General features: G+C 39.1%; 2 protein-coding genes across 4 annotated transcripts; both read left to right on the top strand.

Annotated features, from left to right (window-relative positions):
* Positions 1 to 346: 346 nt before the first annotated feature.
* npl (N-acetylneuraminate pyruvate lyase (dihydrodipicolinate synthase)) lies at positions 347 to 5,409 on the top strand. Of its 3 annotated transcripts, XM_058073657.2 has the most exons (12): positions 347 to 506; positions 759 to 838; positions 1,125 to 1,198; positions 2,667 to 2,754; positions 2,979 to 3,036; positions 3,384 to 3,459; positions 3,553 to 3,645; positions 3,720 to 3,865; positions 3,952 to 3,998; positions 4,682 to 4,766; positions 4,848 to 4,887; positions 4,968 to 5,409. In XM_058073657.2, exons 2-12 carry the CDS (start codon positions 768 to 770, stop codon positions 5,114 to 5,116), a joined length of 927 nt encoding a protein of 308 aa, XP_057929640.2. In that variant the 5' UTR covers positions 347 to 506; positions 759 to 767; the 3' UTR covers positions 5,117 to 5,409. The 3 variants fall into 3 exon arrangements, with proteins under 3 accessions (XP_057929640.2, XP_078646009.1, XP_078646008.1); XM_078789883.1 differs by lacking the exon at positions 1,125 to 1,198 and having other exon boundaries at positions 360 to 506; positions 4,968 to 5,408; XM_078789882.1 differs by lacking the exons at positions 347 to 506; positions 759 to 838; positions 1,125 to 1,198 and adding an exon at positions 1,205 to 2,121 and having other exon boundaries at positions 4,968 to 5,408.
* Positions 5,410 to 6,916: 1,507 nt separating this feature from the next.
* On the top strand, positions 6,917 to 12,070 carry sec22bb (SEC22 homolog B, vesicle trafficking protein b). Its single transcript, XM_058073266.2, has 5 exons — positions 6,917 to 7,226; positions 7,872 to 7,981; positions 8,054 to 8,214; positions 9,594 to 9,740; positions 11,218 to 12,070. The coding sequence occupies exons 1-5, from the start codon at positions 7,152 to 7,154 to the stop codon at positions 11,370 to 11,372; spliced, it is 648 nt and encodes a 215-aa protein (XP_057929249.1). The 5' UTR covers positions 6,917 to 7,151; the 3' UTR covers positions 11,373 to 12,070.
* The last annotated feature ends 2,234 nt before the right edge of the window (positions 12,071 to 14,304 follow it).

Here is a 14,304-nt window from a genome sequence, read left to right as displayed (position 1 = left end):
AAACATGAACACACACAGACAAGTACCTGCGAATACCAGTTGCCAGATTATACCTACGTCCAGTTTAAGGCAAAAATACGTTGAAAAGTACGTTAACAATAAAATCAAGCATGTATATTCACACCATAAATGCAGCTCTAATGTGTTCGATCGGTTTAACAATACATTCTGTGGTGGTAGAGAGAAGGGTGAATATAACATTTTTACGTTGACTGTGGACACGTGGGAAAATGTGTTTGTTGAAATAGTTACATCATAATAGTCTGTAAACTATTAAAAATCCGTGATTTTGATCTGCTAACATGAGTGCTTGATTATTTTTCTAAAATAATAAACTCCATTTCCCGTGAAGCCTTGAACGTGACGCTGTCATGTGACCGGATCATCACAAACCCACTGACTGACTGACACCAACCAGTAGAAAACAAGCCAGCAAGTTAAACCATGCTTAAAATCCTGACGCGACTTCCCCAAAAGTAAAATTGGCGTGAGCTCACAGGGAAAGGGTGAGTTTTGATACGTAATCAGCATCTGAAACGAAATAATGTTTTACTCTTTTCGACGGAATTTCTCATTTGCATAGTGTTTCCTGTCATCTTGCTTACAGACTTCATCAGTCATTTTAGCCTACTTTTTTGTAGCGTGTTGATGCACCCTGCAAAATAAACGGTGGCTTTAAATACAAGATAATCAGTGCAGTTTTATATGTATTCATTCATATATTGTTATGTTTTACATGCTATTGTGCAATGGACCAGTCAGCTATTATGGCTCAAACGGCTGGGAAAAAATTGACTGGGCTTGTTGCGGCTACATTCACTCCATTCAACTCCCAAGGGTACGTAACTTCTTTCCATTTTCTTTTTAGTTGTACACATATCATACAGTGTTTATAGTACAGTGATAGAGTAAAACTTGATTTCCTCTTGCAAGATAGGGAAATGCCTATTCAGATACAGGCAGATGACTAAATAAGAGGGAAAGCAGACAAATCAAGCATCTGCATGGTTTTGAAAGTTAAGGTGCTCATTTTAATTTGCCTGTACCTGAAACTCGGGTAAATTCTTGTAGTGTCATGTTGCTAAATATCGAGGGCTACAGTGTATTTGTTTCCCCCAAAACAGTGAGGTCAACCTATCAGAGATTGGACCTTATATTGACTACTTGACAGAGAAGCAAGATGTAAATAGCATATTTGGTGAGTTTTCCAAGTGGATTCTTCTTTTCAGTACTTTGTCCTTGTGCATACCTCTGTCAGCCTGTGCTAACCTTATTAACATAACCTGTTTTCCTGTTGGGAGATCTGTTGAACAACATAAAAGCACTCTGGACTATAAGACGCTCACCTAGGGTACCGTAACTCCTCAAGTAGTAGCCGCAGGAGGGGGGCCTTTATTTACACAACCACAGATAGTCCAAAGCATCAATAATGCTGGTCGATTCACAGAGCCTGATGTAATCAAAATCCAACAATCAGTCCTGTAAAATAATTAAATAATGTCATAATATGGCTAGTTACTGGTGTACAGACCATTTAAAGTTACATTTAAAGTTTGTGTTATTGGTATTGTTAACTTCCATGTTGCTTTACATCGGTGCAGCTTGTGTACATATGTACAACAGATGTAACCGCAGTGATATCAGATGTCACTTGAAAATACATAATGTAATCATCAAATACAATTTACATGTGAAGAAAGAAATCTGATGTTGGCATTAATATCGGAATTGAAGTACAACTCTACCCCTGCGGTACGGCTGTAAGACCAAGCTGATGTAACTTGCTGTAGATATCCATCCATCCATCCATTTTCTATAATGCTTATCCTCTTGAGGTTTGCAGGAATGCTGGAGCCTATCCCAGCTGTTTTCAGGCGAGAGGCGGGGTACACCCTGGACTGGTCGCCAGCCAATCACAGGGCACATATAGACAAACAACCATTCACACTCACATTCATACCTATGGACAATTTGGAGTCGCCAATTAACCTAGCATGTTTTTTGGAAGGTGGGAGGAAACCGGAGTACCCGGAGAAAACCCACGCATGCACGGGGAGAACATGCAAACTCCACACAAAGATGGCCGAGGGTGGAATTGAACCATGGTCTCCTAGCTGTGAGGTCTGCGCGCTAACCACACGGCCCTTGCTGTCGATATGTTTTACGGAATATTTTATTTGCAAACACAACATTTAAATTACATTTGATCTGAACTTGATCACCAGAACAACCAGCTTTTACTGCGGGTTTGAATGATTTCACAACAGGCCCAATAATCCCTGACAAAGATGCTGACTGTCATCTTGCAGTCTTCCTGACACTGGAACAAAATGTGTCATAACAGTAAACATGAAGAAACAGAGTTGAAACCTAACGTCCGGATAGAAAAAGACCAGTCAGCTTTTCCTTAGGTCAAATGTGATTCCGGTTAAATGTCACTTACCCTAAAACTTCCTTCTTTCAGTGAGTTGTGCTGGTGTTTTCATGGGAACTTGAAAACATATTCTTTGTTGCTGATGGCATATAAATGTAATAAACTAGGTTCATCATTGACCACTGGATAATGTTTTGCTCTTGAAAGCCACTTTGCGCTTGTTGAAATGTGTTCTTGAATTCTCCCCCTAATGTTATTTAAAAAAATGTAACAAGACCCTGCTTGCTCACAGTAAATGGCACCACAGGAGAGGGCATGTCTCTCAGCGTTGCAGAGAGGAAGTTACTGGCAGAGGACTGGTGTCGGAAAGCTAAGGGAAAGTAAGTCATCATACGGAATTCCTATATTTCTTTCAGCAGTTCCTATAGGTACCAAAACACACTGAAAGTTCATGGAGTATATATTGGTACAAAAGAATAGCATAACTAGAAACTAGTGGGGCGCAACCACACTTGCCCTTAATGCAAAACTGTAATACATACATAAAAACAAATACGTTGAAGTCTACAGTGTAGTGTTGCTTACTGTATGTTTTCTTGTATAGAATGGATCAGGTGATCGTACACGTCGGCTGCACGAGTCTGAAAGATTCCCAGGAGCTGGTGAGTTCTTATTTGTAGTGACACAATGCAGATTATTTTCATAGTTGAATCTGATTTATTCGATTTTGGCCGTCATCGACTAATCCTCAAAGCACAGCTATTGGGTGCCCCTACAAATAAACAGGTGTAAACATACAAATAAACATGGTAAGTGTCCAACTAATGGTTCTAGTACTGTAGCTTAAAAATTAACTCTAAAATTATTTAGTTTAACAAAAAACACTATGAAAGTGTTGTGTGTGTTGCCAATTATACGGCACATTACTCTAATTAACACAAGGCATGATGTTATGGGTGTTATGTTATGAGTTATGCTGTAGTTATTGACTTGATTATGATTTGTCCAGGCTCGCCATGCAGTAGAGATCAGTGCTGATGGGATCGCCGTCATTGCGCCCTCCTTCTTGAAACCACGCTCTGCAGGTATGTGATGTATTTAAGAAGTGGGAGGAAAAACATATCTCTCCATGGTTACGTTGTTTAAAACTGAAGAATGACATGCTTGTGTCATCTCAGAGGCACTGAGGATGTACCTCCAGGCAGTGGCTTCCGTCGCCCCTAATGTGCCCTTCTATTATTACCATATTCCAGCTCTTACTGGTGTTACTGGTCAGTGTCATTAATGATTGCGTTCCAAATTGGCAAAGCACGTTGTACTTACTCCTTTTATTGCTGTCCATAAGTACCTGCCAGAGATTTGCTAGAAGGAATCGAGACCCTCATCCCCTCCTTCAGGGGTGTGAAGTTCTCAGGAAGTGACCTAATGGACTTGGGCCAATGCATCAGCCATATTCAGCCCCACTGGTCCATCCTGTACGGCGTGGATGAGGTTTGGTGCTTATGCTGCATGAGGATATACTCAGCTTTGACCTGTGATCGCCACTGCTATGTCACTTAACACTTTTTCTTTTCTAGCAACTGTTGGCAGCCCTCGTGTTGGGTGCCCACGGAGCAGTTGGCAGGTTGGTGTTTTTGTTCTGGTTTGATAGATGGATTACAAAAACGAAAAAATGGCAAACATTACTCATTGGTGCAGATCTGTATAAAGGTGCATAGTCTGGCTGGCATTGTTAAATCCCAATAAAACCAACTAGTGGGTTTAAAACTTTATAGAGGGTTAACTCACAGGCCAAAGAAGAAGCCATAAAGTTTTGGTGTACGTCCATCATCCGTCTTTATAGTTACGTTGCATCATAGCATGTTATTCTTCACTGAACCAGGAACTAGCCTGAGTGATATTGTTTGTTGGCTAGGGAGCAGGATTATAGAAAAATGGCCATGCCAGTTTTCTTGAAATTTTACAGAGTAGTAGCCCATGGACTAGGGAAGACTCCATACAATTTTGGTGTTGATCAATCTTTCATCTGTCTAATATCGTCGCATCGTAACATCCAATGTCATCCTCCATGAAACAGGAAGTAGCCAGGGTGATATTGTCAGTTGGTTAGTTAGCAGGTTTACATAAATCAAACAAATTTTCTTAATGTGTTGTGTCGTTTACGGACTGACAAAGCATGTTAAATATTGGTGCAGAATAATTTAAACATCCAAAGCAACATAATGTACCATGAAGCAGGAAGTAGCCTGCTCACTAAAAACTGTATTGGCAAACAATTGTCATTCATATTTATTTATCTGCCCGCAGCACGTACAACTATCTGGGAAGTCACATGAACCAGCTGGTGTCTGAATTTGAGAACGGAAACCTTGCACAAGCTAGAAGCATTCAGGTAGCTATCACATTTTTTTTCTGTCCCACTTTTCTCCATTCCAAATATCATCACCGATTCTTTATTGTTTTTTTTGTGCAGTTCAAGATGCAAGAACTCATCAGCTTTGCCATTAAAGTCGGTGAGTGTGCTTTCACCAAATTCAATACAAATAGTCCTCTCTGGGCCGTCCGTTTCTGATTAGTTTTTCCTCATTGGTAGGATTCGATGTGGGTGTGAACAAGCAACTGATGATGGAGGTGTCCGGCTTGCACCTTGGCCCCCCTCGTCTCCCTGTGATGCCGTGCACTAAAGAACACGCTCTGTCCATCAAGCAGAAGTATCAGCACCTCTTCCCTGTACACCCATAGGGTCCTACCATTCTTAAACATTTATGTACTGTATCTGTGAATTGATGTATAAAAGGCTAATAATTCATTTACACTCCTTTTGGGACAAACAAAGGGCTTTCGTCACCTTTCTTTCTTGTGTTTTTTTATTGCACATCAGAATCAGAAAAGGGTTTATTGCCAGGTATGATCAAACACATACTAGGAATTTGTTTTGGTATAGTAGGTGCAGACACATCTATTAAAAAAGAATGAAAAATACAAAATATACAGAATAAACAGTATAAATATATGTACACAGTCTGTTTTTTGTTTGTTATTCCGGAAGTGCAGTCTGATTGTTTTTCCTAAAAGTCCAAACTGGGCGTTAATGTAACGCATATAGTGAAAGTATGGCATCATTATACTACATTATACTACAACCTGGAACTATCTGGAATGTCTTATCAAGCATCAAAAAAGTGGACAAAAACTTTTAACTTCAAACCATCACATAAGGCTTCAGCAAATGTCATGACATTTCATATACACAAATGCACTACTCTACACTGCCCTCTGGGCAATACCTGTGAAATACCACTAAGTGACAGTGTTGCTCTGCAAACATCTCTTACCTTTTATTATGCGGTGGTTGACTTCTCGTTTTAGGCTTGTATGACATTTAGCAAGGTTATAAAACATTTCCTATACACTTCATAAAGGTTTTTATGATAATGACAAACTACATACAGTCTATAACACACTTATCTTTAGTTTAGTTAATCTCGGGAACATCAAAAGAAAAAAACAAAGAAAAAAGGTTTAATCAAAAGATGTTTTGGGGTTGGGTGTGGGGGGTGGTCTACTTTGTACCTGAAGACCACATGTAGCTTTAAAATAAATACGTAAATGGGAGTTGTTTTATACTACACTGAGTCATGTTAATGTAAGCCATAGAATTAAACACAATTTAATCTAAATTGTGTTAATTAAAAAAGGTTCTCAATTGCCATTTTAATTAAGGCAATTTACTCACTTTTTTGTCTCTCCTAGGAGGTTATGCTTATTCCCTACCGCATTAACATTGTACAACATCATGTGTAAATAATATACAAATTAGACAATGACGTCAGATGCCGACTTCTATAACAGCTAGTAGCTACTTTTCTTACTGAAAAGTTGGCAACAGTTTGTCCAAATTAGAAAGTCCACGTTACAATGTAAACGTGTCCTCGACACACTACTCAGCCATTAATTGCTCTAATAGACGGTTATAGACAATAATAATAATAATAGACGGTCTAATAGACCAGTTTCGTAATTTTTCAAGTTCCCTAAAAACAGACAGGTATGTGTCATTAAAATGTTGTTTGTGTATATATATATATAGCTTGTTGTAAACAAACAAAACAGTTGCCAAGACTCACAAAGTGTGTACTGTATGTATATATATATATATATCTGCGTGATAAGTTGAATTTATGAGTGAGTGATGATAATGATGATTTAGGCTATAGTATATCAATGTATTGAAAATGGCATTATTGAAATGAATGTAGCATTGTGTAAATAGTTCCAGATAGTTACCCATACAATATAAGTATTTCATTAATTCATCCCATTTCATCCAAGTCAACGCACATTCTCAGTGTGGCGGTATAGTCACCACACTGGAAGCTGTTGTCCGCCTCGCCACGCCCACATCGCTTGCACACCATCATGGCGGGCTTTCCTGGCCATATCAGTTTATTTCCATTCTTTTCAGGGGAAGTCTAGTCCTTAGGCTAGACCGTCTAGATTTACAAGGTTGGTCGTGGCTGGAGGAGGTGGCTCCGAACATCTGGCTTTGTTCGAAAGAACCTTAAATTGGACACAGCCAACATGAAAAACGGGACGGAACCTTTTTTGTTCCAAACGGTTGCAAAGGTTCCGGGTAGCGAAGTGACGGAATAATCAAGTCGACGTACACAAAAAGCTGACGCTCTTCCGGCCAGCTCAGCGTCAGTCTTGTCTGTCTCCAGGCTGTCCGTTTACTAACCTCCAGCATTTCTTTTATAAATATCATCGGTGGGCAGAGATGGTGCTGCTGACCATGATCGCCCGGCTGGCTGACGGCCTGCCGCTGGCCGCATCGATGCAGGAGGACGAGCAGGTTACACGTCCATCTTTATTTTGGTTACTTATCCATTTCTCTACACAGTACTGGCATGCGTGTAATTAATGTATACAGACGCCTCTCTAGTTTGGTAAGTGCAGTACAGTGAATAAATGTTATATTGGACCGATGTGGAGAACACTATTCTCTAATGTTGCATGTTGTCCTCTTGATGCAGGCCTGTCTCCTTTTCATTAGTACAGTAATACAAGTGTCTCCCAGGCATTATATATAGCTCCCTTCTAGTAAGAAAATTAAACGGCATTGGCAGCTTTATTATGCATAACCCATGGTATTTATCAATGGTATAAAAATATATTTAAAAAAGAGATGTATTGTCATCCATTTCTCTGTGACATCAATCTTAATCTAACATTCTTTTAACATTCTCTCCTTGCTTTTCTTGCTCTCAATCAAGGGAAGTGAAAAGGTTTGTTGTGTTTATGTGCACTGTTGATGTGATGCTACAATGTTGCGACATGCCAACACAACCCTTTTTAGTGGCTAAAAAGTACTTTATACACTACATTCACCATCATTAGTCTTCACATGTCACCCTGATGTGTTTTGTGGTTACAGACATGTTTACTGTTTGTATTTTGATGTGTTCTGATAACCATCTCCTTGTTTTTGTGTTTTAAGTTGGGCCGGGACCTGCAGCAGTACCAGAGTCAAGCCAAGCAGCTTTTCAGAAAACTCAACGAACAGAGTCCCACACGTTGCACTTTAGAGGCGGGCTCTATGTCGTTTCAGTGAGTGACAAACATTGGATGTATGTGGCCGTCATCAGTCGTAGTTACTTTATCTTCTCGTCTCCTCTGCAGCTATTTTATCGAGAAAGGAGTGTGCTACCTTGTGTTGTGCGAAGCTAGCTTTCCCAAGAAGCTGGCCTTTGCTTACCTGGAGGACCTGCAGGCTGAGTTTCACGAGCAGCACGGGAAGAAAGTGCCCATCGTATCCAGACCTTACTCCTTTATTGAGTTTGGTAAGCAGAAGGCTTTACTTTACTTATTCTGTATGCACTTTATTGGGCTGAAATATGAATATGGAACACTGTCCGGTCCACAACATCAATTAGACGCACAGCTAGTACCTAGTACAGAATGAGGGATACAAGATTATACATATGTGCTGTACAAGGGGAAGCCAGCAGAGGGCAGCACCCGTTCATTTTACCATGTAGCATTGGATGCCATTTATACAATATAGCATAGGTTATTATTTTGCTCTCAAATTAGTTATAAAATGTTGAAAAACAAATGAATAAATCTGTAAATTCTGCAAATATATTTTTTAAATGATATAAAAGTATGCATTAAATAATAACTTCAAAGCCTTTTTCCAAAAAGGAATAAAAACACATAATAGTCGTTCCTTGTGACATCGTGTGATGTGATTCAAAAACAAATTATTCTGTTTCGTGGTGGAGTACAGCCTATTGTTAGTCCAAACATACTGTATGTATATTTAAGCAAACATTCCGTATTTTTTGTCTAAATTAAGCATTCCAATCCTAAAAATAGCTAAATGAAGTAAAATATAGCTATAAGACATTCAATAGATGCATTCAAAGACAGTGATGAGATGTAGTATTCTACACTGGTCACCACTTCTCGGTGATTTTACTGTAATGTTCGAGATACAAGGACCAGACTTTATTACTGGAGCAACAGGCCTTTATTGCAGTTTTAAATTATCTCACAACAGTAACAATAAAAACATGGGCGACTGTTGATGCCATCACTCACAAAGCTGAAATTAAACTCTGAAGAACCCTTGATGTCACTTCCTGTCCTCACCTCACTCAGGTCCCCCTGAGTGGACCATATTTATTGTAATAAACACAAGACTTATTTCTGTCTTAAATGGCTTATTGTTTACTATATTGGGTAATATGAGTGTAAAGGTGACTATAGGGGTGTTATTTCATGTCTAGCAAGGCTATCTTCTGGTTTTGTTCACAGTTGAGCATCAGCAGTAATGCCAGTGCTAAGCTGGAAGACAAAGCTTTCAATTTACCGGTCAATCTATGTTCCCACTGTCACCTATGGTCATGAGCTTTGGGTCCTGCCTGAAAGAAAGAGATTGTGTAAACAAGAGGCCGAAATGAGTTTCCTCCATAGGGGGCCATACTCGCGTTAATAGACACGGTGAGGAGCTTGGTCATCTGGCTGGGACGAGCTCAGATTAGAGCTGTTCTTTCACATTGAGAGGAGCCAGTTGATGTGGCTCGGGCATCCATCTAGTCCGGATGCCTCCTGGAGGTGTTTTGGGCATGCCAGACTACAGGGGTCATGTTGTATTCCGGTCAATGTGGTAATTTCTGCTAATTGTCTCACAATCTGGATCTTCTCCCTTGACTAGATACCTACATTCAAAAAACCAAGAAGGCTTACATAGACAGCCGAGCCAGAAGGAATCTGGGCAGCATCAACACGGAGCTGCAGGATGTGCAGAGGATCATGGTGGCCAACATTGAAGAGGTGCTGCAGAGAGGAGAGGCCCTCTCCGGTAAGACGTACCTAATTTCCCTCAGTCAGAATGTAGTGTCTTTCTGTCCTGCATCCTGTTCGTGCAGTCATTTGGCTGGTCGATATGTCAATTCTGTCGCTTGTGTGAACTTTATTAATCGCATCTTGAAGCAAATTAGTCAAAATTGAGTGCACTGGTTGACGTCATGGCTATACAGGAAGTTGAGCTACATCCACGCAGTTGCCATGTTTTACATGAATGCTTTTTGAATTGTATCTTAACCTGTTTATCTAGATGCATATCGAATTGTTTACCACAAATGGATTTACATCCCTACTTATTAGAGATTAAAAAAACTTATTTCAATCTGTGATTAATTTGGATTTGGATTATTAACTTTGGATCAAATATGATTAACCCTGATTAAATATTTTAATCGATTGACAGACTTGGTCACAACATTTTGAAATACATTTAATATGTAGTATTTTGCTGCTATTGGCTGGCGACCAGTCCAGGGTATGCCCCGCCTCTCGCACAATGTCCCCCCCGCGACCCTAGTAACGATAGAAAATGGATGGATGTAGTATCCTTGTCACTAGGCAGCCATAATGATACAAAACATTGATGAGACTTTACCTTACCTTACATTATATTACCTTAACACTGCCTGAAGTCATGGAGTTAGCCATGGCATGTCCAACATGATAGAATGTAATGGATTCTCCGATTCCATGTGGAAGTGGTAGGTTTTTGGCTAATAAATTTGAGGCTAACTTTTTAGTTCGCTAGCTCGCGGCAGTCTCAAGTTACTGCAGCATTAGAGTTGTGCAATGTGTTGTAAAACAAATAATTGCATCAAGTGACTATATGGCTGTTATTTCATGTCGTCATATCTACAGGGTTCTAATAATGTAAAAAAAAAAACATATTTATAAAGTCATGAACAGGTTTTCTGTGCTCCAACCATGAAAATATTCAATTTCTTAAAATTGAATCCTATATCCCCCAAATTCATTTATTGTGGTCGGGTCTGGAACCAATTCACTGCTATAAACGAGGGATGACTGTAATACGCTAAAAGCTAAGATGCACTTTTTTCTTGAAATATATTTTAATATAATTAACAAAAATATTGCATTTAATATTAGGTAACCTCCCATGGATTTATTTTTTATTTGTATGAAACTGCCTTTGAAGTATCATGAGTTTTCAGCATCCAGCAGCTTTATCTACCTCTGCATGTGCCTTAAAATATTACAACTCAGCTGTTGGTATGAAACTCTTGCCATGCAGTTGTTTAAAATGAATTCATGCTGTCTGAGCACCTTGCGCCTAGCGCCACTACAACATTGGTTCTGTTGCTGTTGTGTTGCACAATATAATTGGTAACAAATGACCATGTGGTTAACGAGAGCTATGTTTTCATCTCCACTTTCTCCGGCACTCCTAAGCATTATTTAAGTTAAAAAGGAGTTTTTCACATTAATTAACTTGTCACATTCTCCTGCTTCAGCACTAGACTCCAAGGCCAGCAACTTGGCCAGCCTGTCCAAGAAGTACCGCAGCGACGCCAAGTACCTGAACACCCGCTCCACTTACGCCAAGCTGGCCGCCGGTGGTGTCTTTTTCATCATGTTCATCGTCTACGTGCGCTTCTGGTGGCTCTGAAAGCTTAAGGGAAGGAAGTATGCAAGTGAGGCTGCATCGGGTCTACAGACACTACAAAAAACCCCACCTTTGACTAAAAACAGCATCCTTAACATGAGTTTTCAAACAACATTACCTCCCGTTTTGTTGTATGCAGATGATCGCGTATTGAATTACACTTTCATAATTAATTGCCCTCAGTGAGGAAACTCAACGGCATTTTGAGGGCAATTGCGTGCAAATGTAGAGGAAAAATGACGGGACTTTTGCTGTAAGTTTCCACACCTTTACAGGGGCTGCTCAGTAATCACCTTAAATACTGTATAGCGTTACCCGCACTAGAATATCCAGAGTGGGTATTGACATTTATTATAGTCACAATTTGACTGACATACCATTAATCAGCCCACAACAGTTTAATTTAGGTGTTTTTTTATTTTAAAGATTGTTTGTGGCAGATTGTTTTTTCGCCATAGTGACATTTCTAAGTATCCCTTGCACCTCTATATGGCAAGCACATAAAAACAAAGCATAATAAAAAAAGATAATAATAATATATGCCGTATGTGGGGGCTCCTTTTATCTTGTACAAAGTTTACTCATGTAAATGTAAAAGTGGCTTCAGGCTGAGCAGCAGAGCTGCAAACAAGACACAAACCAGCTCTTTTTTTTCTGTTTCTGTCTGCCATCAGTGAATAAAATGGTTTGCACAGCGCAAACGACTCCAATCTGTCAAAAGTTCCATTCAAGTTTACTTTTAGTTCTTGAAAATGTACTTAATTTTTCATAAGGTTGCATGTTGTTTTATAAAGTTCTAAATTATATTATTATTTTACAACAAAGTGTTATCTGACTATGCAGTTTGCTTCAAAATATTACAAAAAAATATAGGAATAAACCGTTTCATATATCGTGTAGTATTTAATACTTTGTGTTTGTTTTTCGTTTAGATTTCTATTTTCTCCACTCTTGAAGAAAACTAGTGTTTGGAAATGTCTTCTCATTAAAATTATGTTATTACAAATGAATAATAATGACAAAACATTACTTGTTACAATGTACTTTTTAAACATAAAACCAAAAATGCTATAATAACATTAATATGCAACTCTAATAATATAAAATGTAATGTAAATCCAAAAATGTTAATATTAGCGATATTTTAAAAGAATGTCTCTCTGCTACTACAGTATCTACAGTAATAATACAAACTAATATGACAGTATTGTCGTTCTGAAAAATAATTGTAAAAATGTAAAAATATAAAAATAAAAACATTGTAATGCTATTATTTTGTAATTGTAAATCATCGTATAGACAAACAACCATTCACACTCACATTCATACGTATGGACAATTTGGAGTCGCCAATTAAACTAACATGTTTTTGGAACGTGGGAGGAAATCAGAGGTAGAGGAAAACCACGCACAGGGAGAACATGCAAACTCCCCACAGAGATACCCAAGTGGAGAATCGAACCCACGTCTTTCTGATCTCCTGACTGTGTGGCCTACATGATCACTCTTTATAGCTTTGGAAGGTTTGAAATTAACTCACATTATGTAATGAAATAATGTATTAAAATAACGTAGCTTTTTGTAGTCACACAAAATCTGTGACTCAATACAGATGTAAAGAGAGGAACTATTTGACCATTTTTGGCCAACAGGAGGCGCCCTTCGAATGCTGTTCACTGTGAAAACCCGTGCTTCTCAATAAACCCGAGCTTGACCTTAGGTTATGCTTTTTAAAAGTTGTCAGCATTTTCCCCTGCGAGAGCACCAAAGATGCTGAACATAAGATTTACAAGCAAGAACCAACTTGATGAAGAAGAACATGTAATACCAGAAGGGGAGGAAGAAGTAAAAAAAAAAAAAAAGGCAAGTGAGAAGCAGCAGTAGGTAAAAAGTGTGCCAAAAAATCATCAACCACAGGGCACAGGCTCAACTTTTCACCTCTGCAGAGAGGGGAAGTAGGTTTTCATGATGTCTCACTTCTGTCTACTTTATCTGCCTTTGAGATCTTTTGTTTCACTGCAGTGGTTTTGATGATCAGAACCATGCCTTCCTTTGAATAGCACAGCTCGCCATTGTTGCAGAACGCTGTGGAATTGCAAAAGTCTGCATACAAAAAAAACAACTTAAGAATTAAAACGAATCTTGTCAGACTTCCGATCAGTAAGCAACTAAAGGATTAACTATTTTAGTTGACCTTATTCAGTTTGTGTTATATTTATATGTATTTGGTTAGCATGAGCATTTACTGACTCATCAGCTGGAAATAATGTTTTGAAATGCATTTTTTTGGTCAGAACACAGTGGTTTAGGTTTGCTTTGGCTTTTTCTGAGAAAAGAAACCCGTGATGCCAAGGATGCCGTGATAACTATAGAATCAGAAATAGAACTTATTGCATCATGGCTAAAATAGAATATGATGCATTAAATGCCACTTGCATTTACCAAACAGATACTAACATAATTAGTACGCAGCATAGCATGGCTAGCATGAAAAATGACAGAAGAAGCAGTTCTTTTTTTGAATGGGAACAGTTTTGGGGCACTGCCCTTTTCTGCTCCCGCAGGGCAAGGGCCATGAAGGAATTCTCGGAAGAGTATGGTGTGGAAGAAGTGACCTGAAGGACAGTGTTTATGAGCCCGGGTGTCTCGACTGCAAGTGAGTATATACTCTGGTTTCTTTAAAACTACTTCAAGTGTACTTGAGGAGCGAACAGGCAAAACTTGGAAGTAGTAGTCAACTATCGCATATACATAGGTGTATACATGGCTGTATATGTGTACAGATACAGTATGTGTTTAAATGTCACAGTGATTGCAGCCCCTCTCGTTCTTTCCTTCCTCTCGACTGGTTGCCATGGCAGCGGCCTGTGTGTGACAGTCATGTGAAAACGATGCTGATTGGATTAAAATACTTGGAAGGATCAGGGGGTCAGCG

This window comes from Doryrhamphus excisus, linkage group LG4, assembly GCF_037039965.1.
Source record: "Doryrhamphus excisus strain RoL-2023G ecotype Guam linkage group LG4, RoL_Dexc_Guam_v1.1, whole genome shotgun sequence".
In the NCBI taxonomy this organism is placed as follows: Eukaryota; Metazoa; Chordata; class Actinopteri; order Syngnathiformes; family Syngnathidae; genus Doryrhamphus; species Doryrhamphus excisus.
The sequence above is the reverse complement of the archived record's forward strand: the minus strand, read 5'-3'. Positions and strand labels throughout refer to the sequence as shown.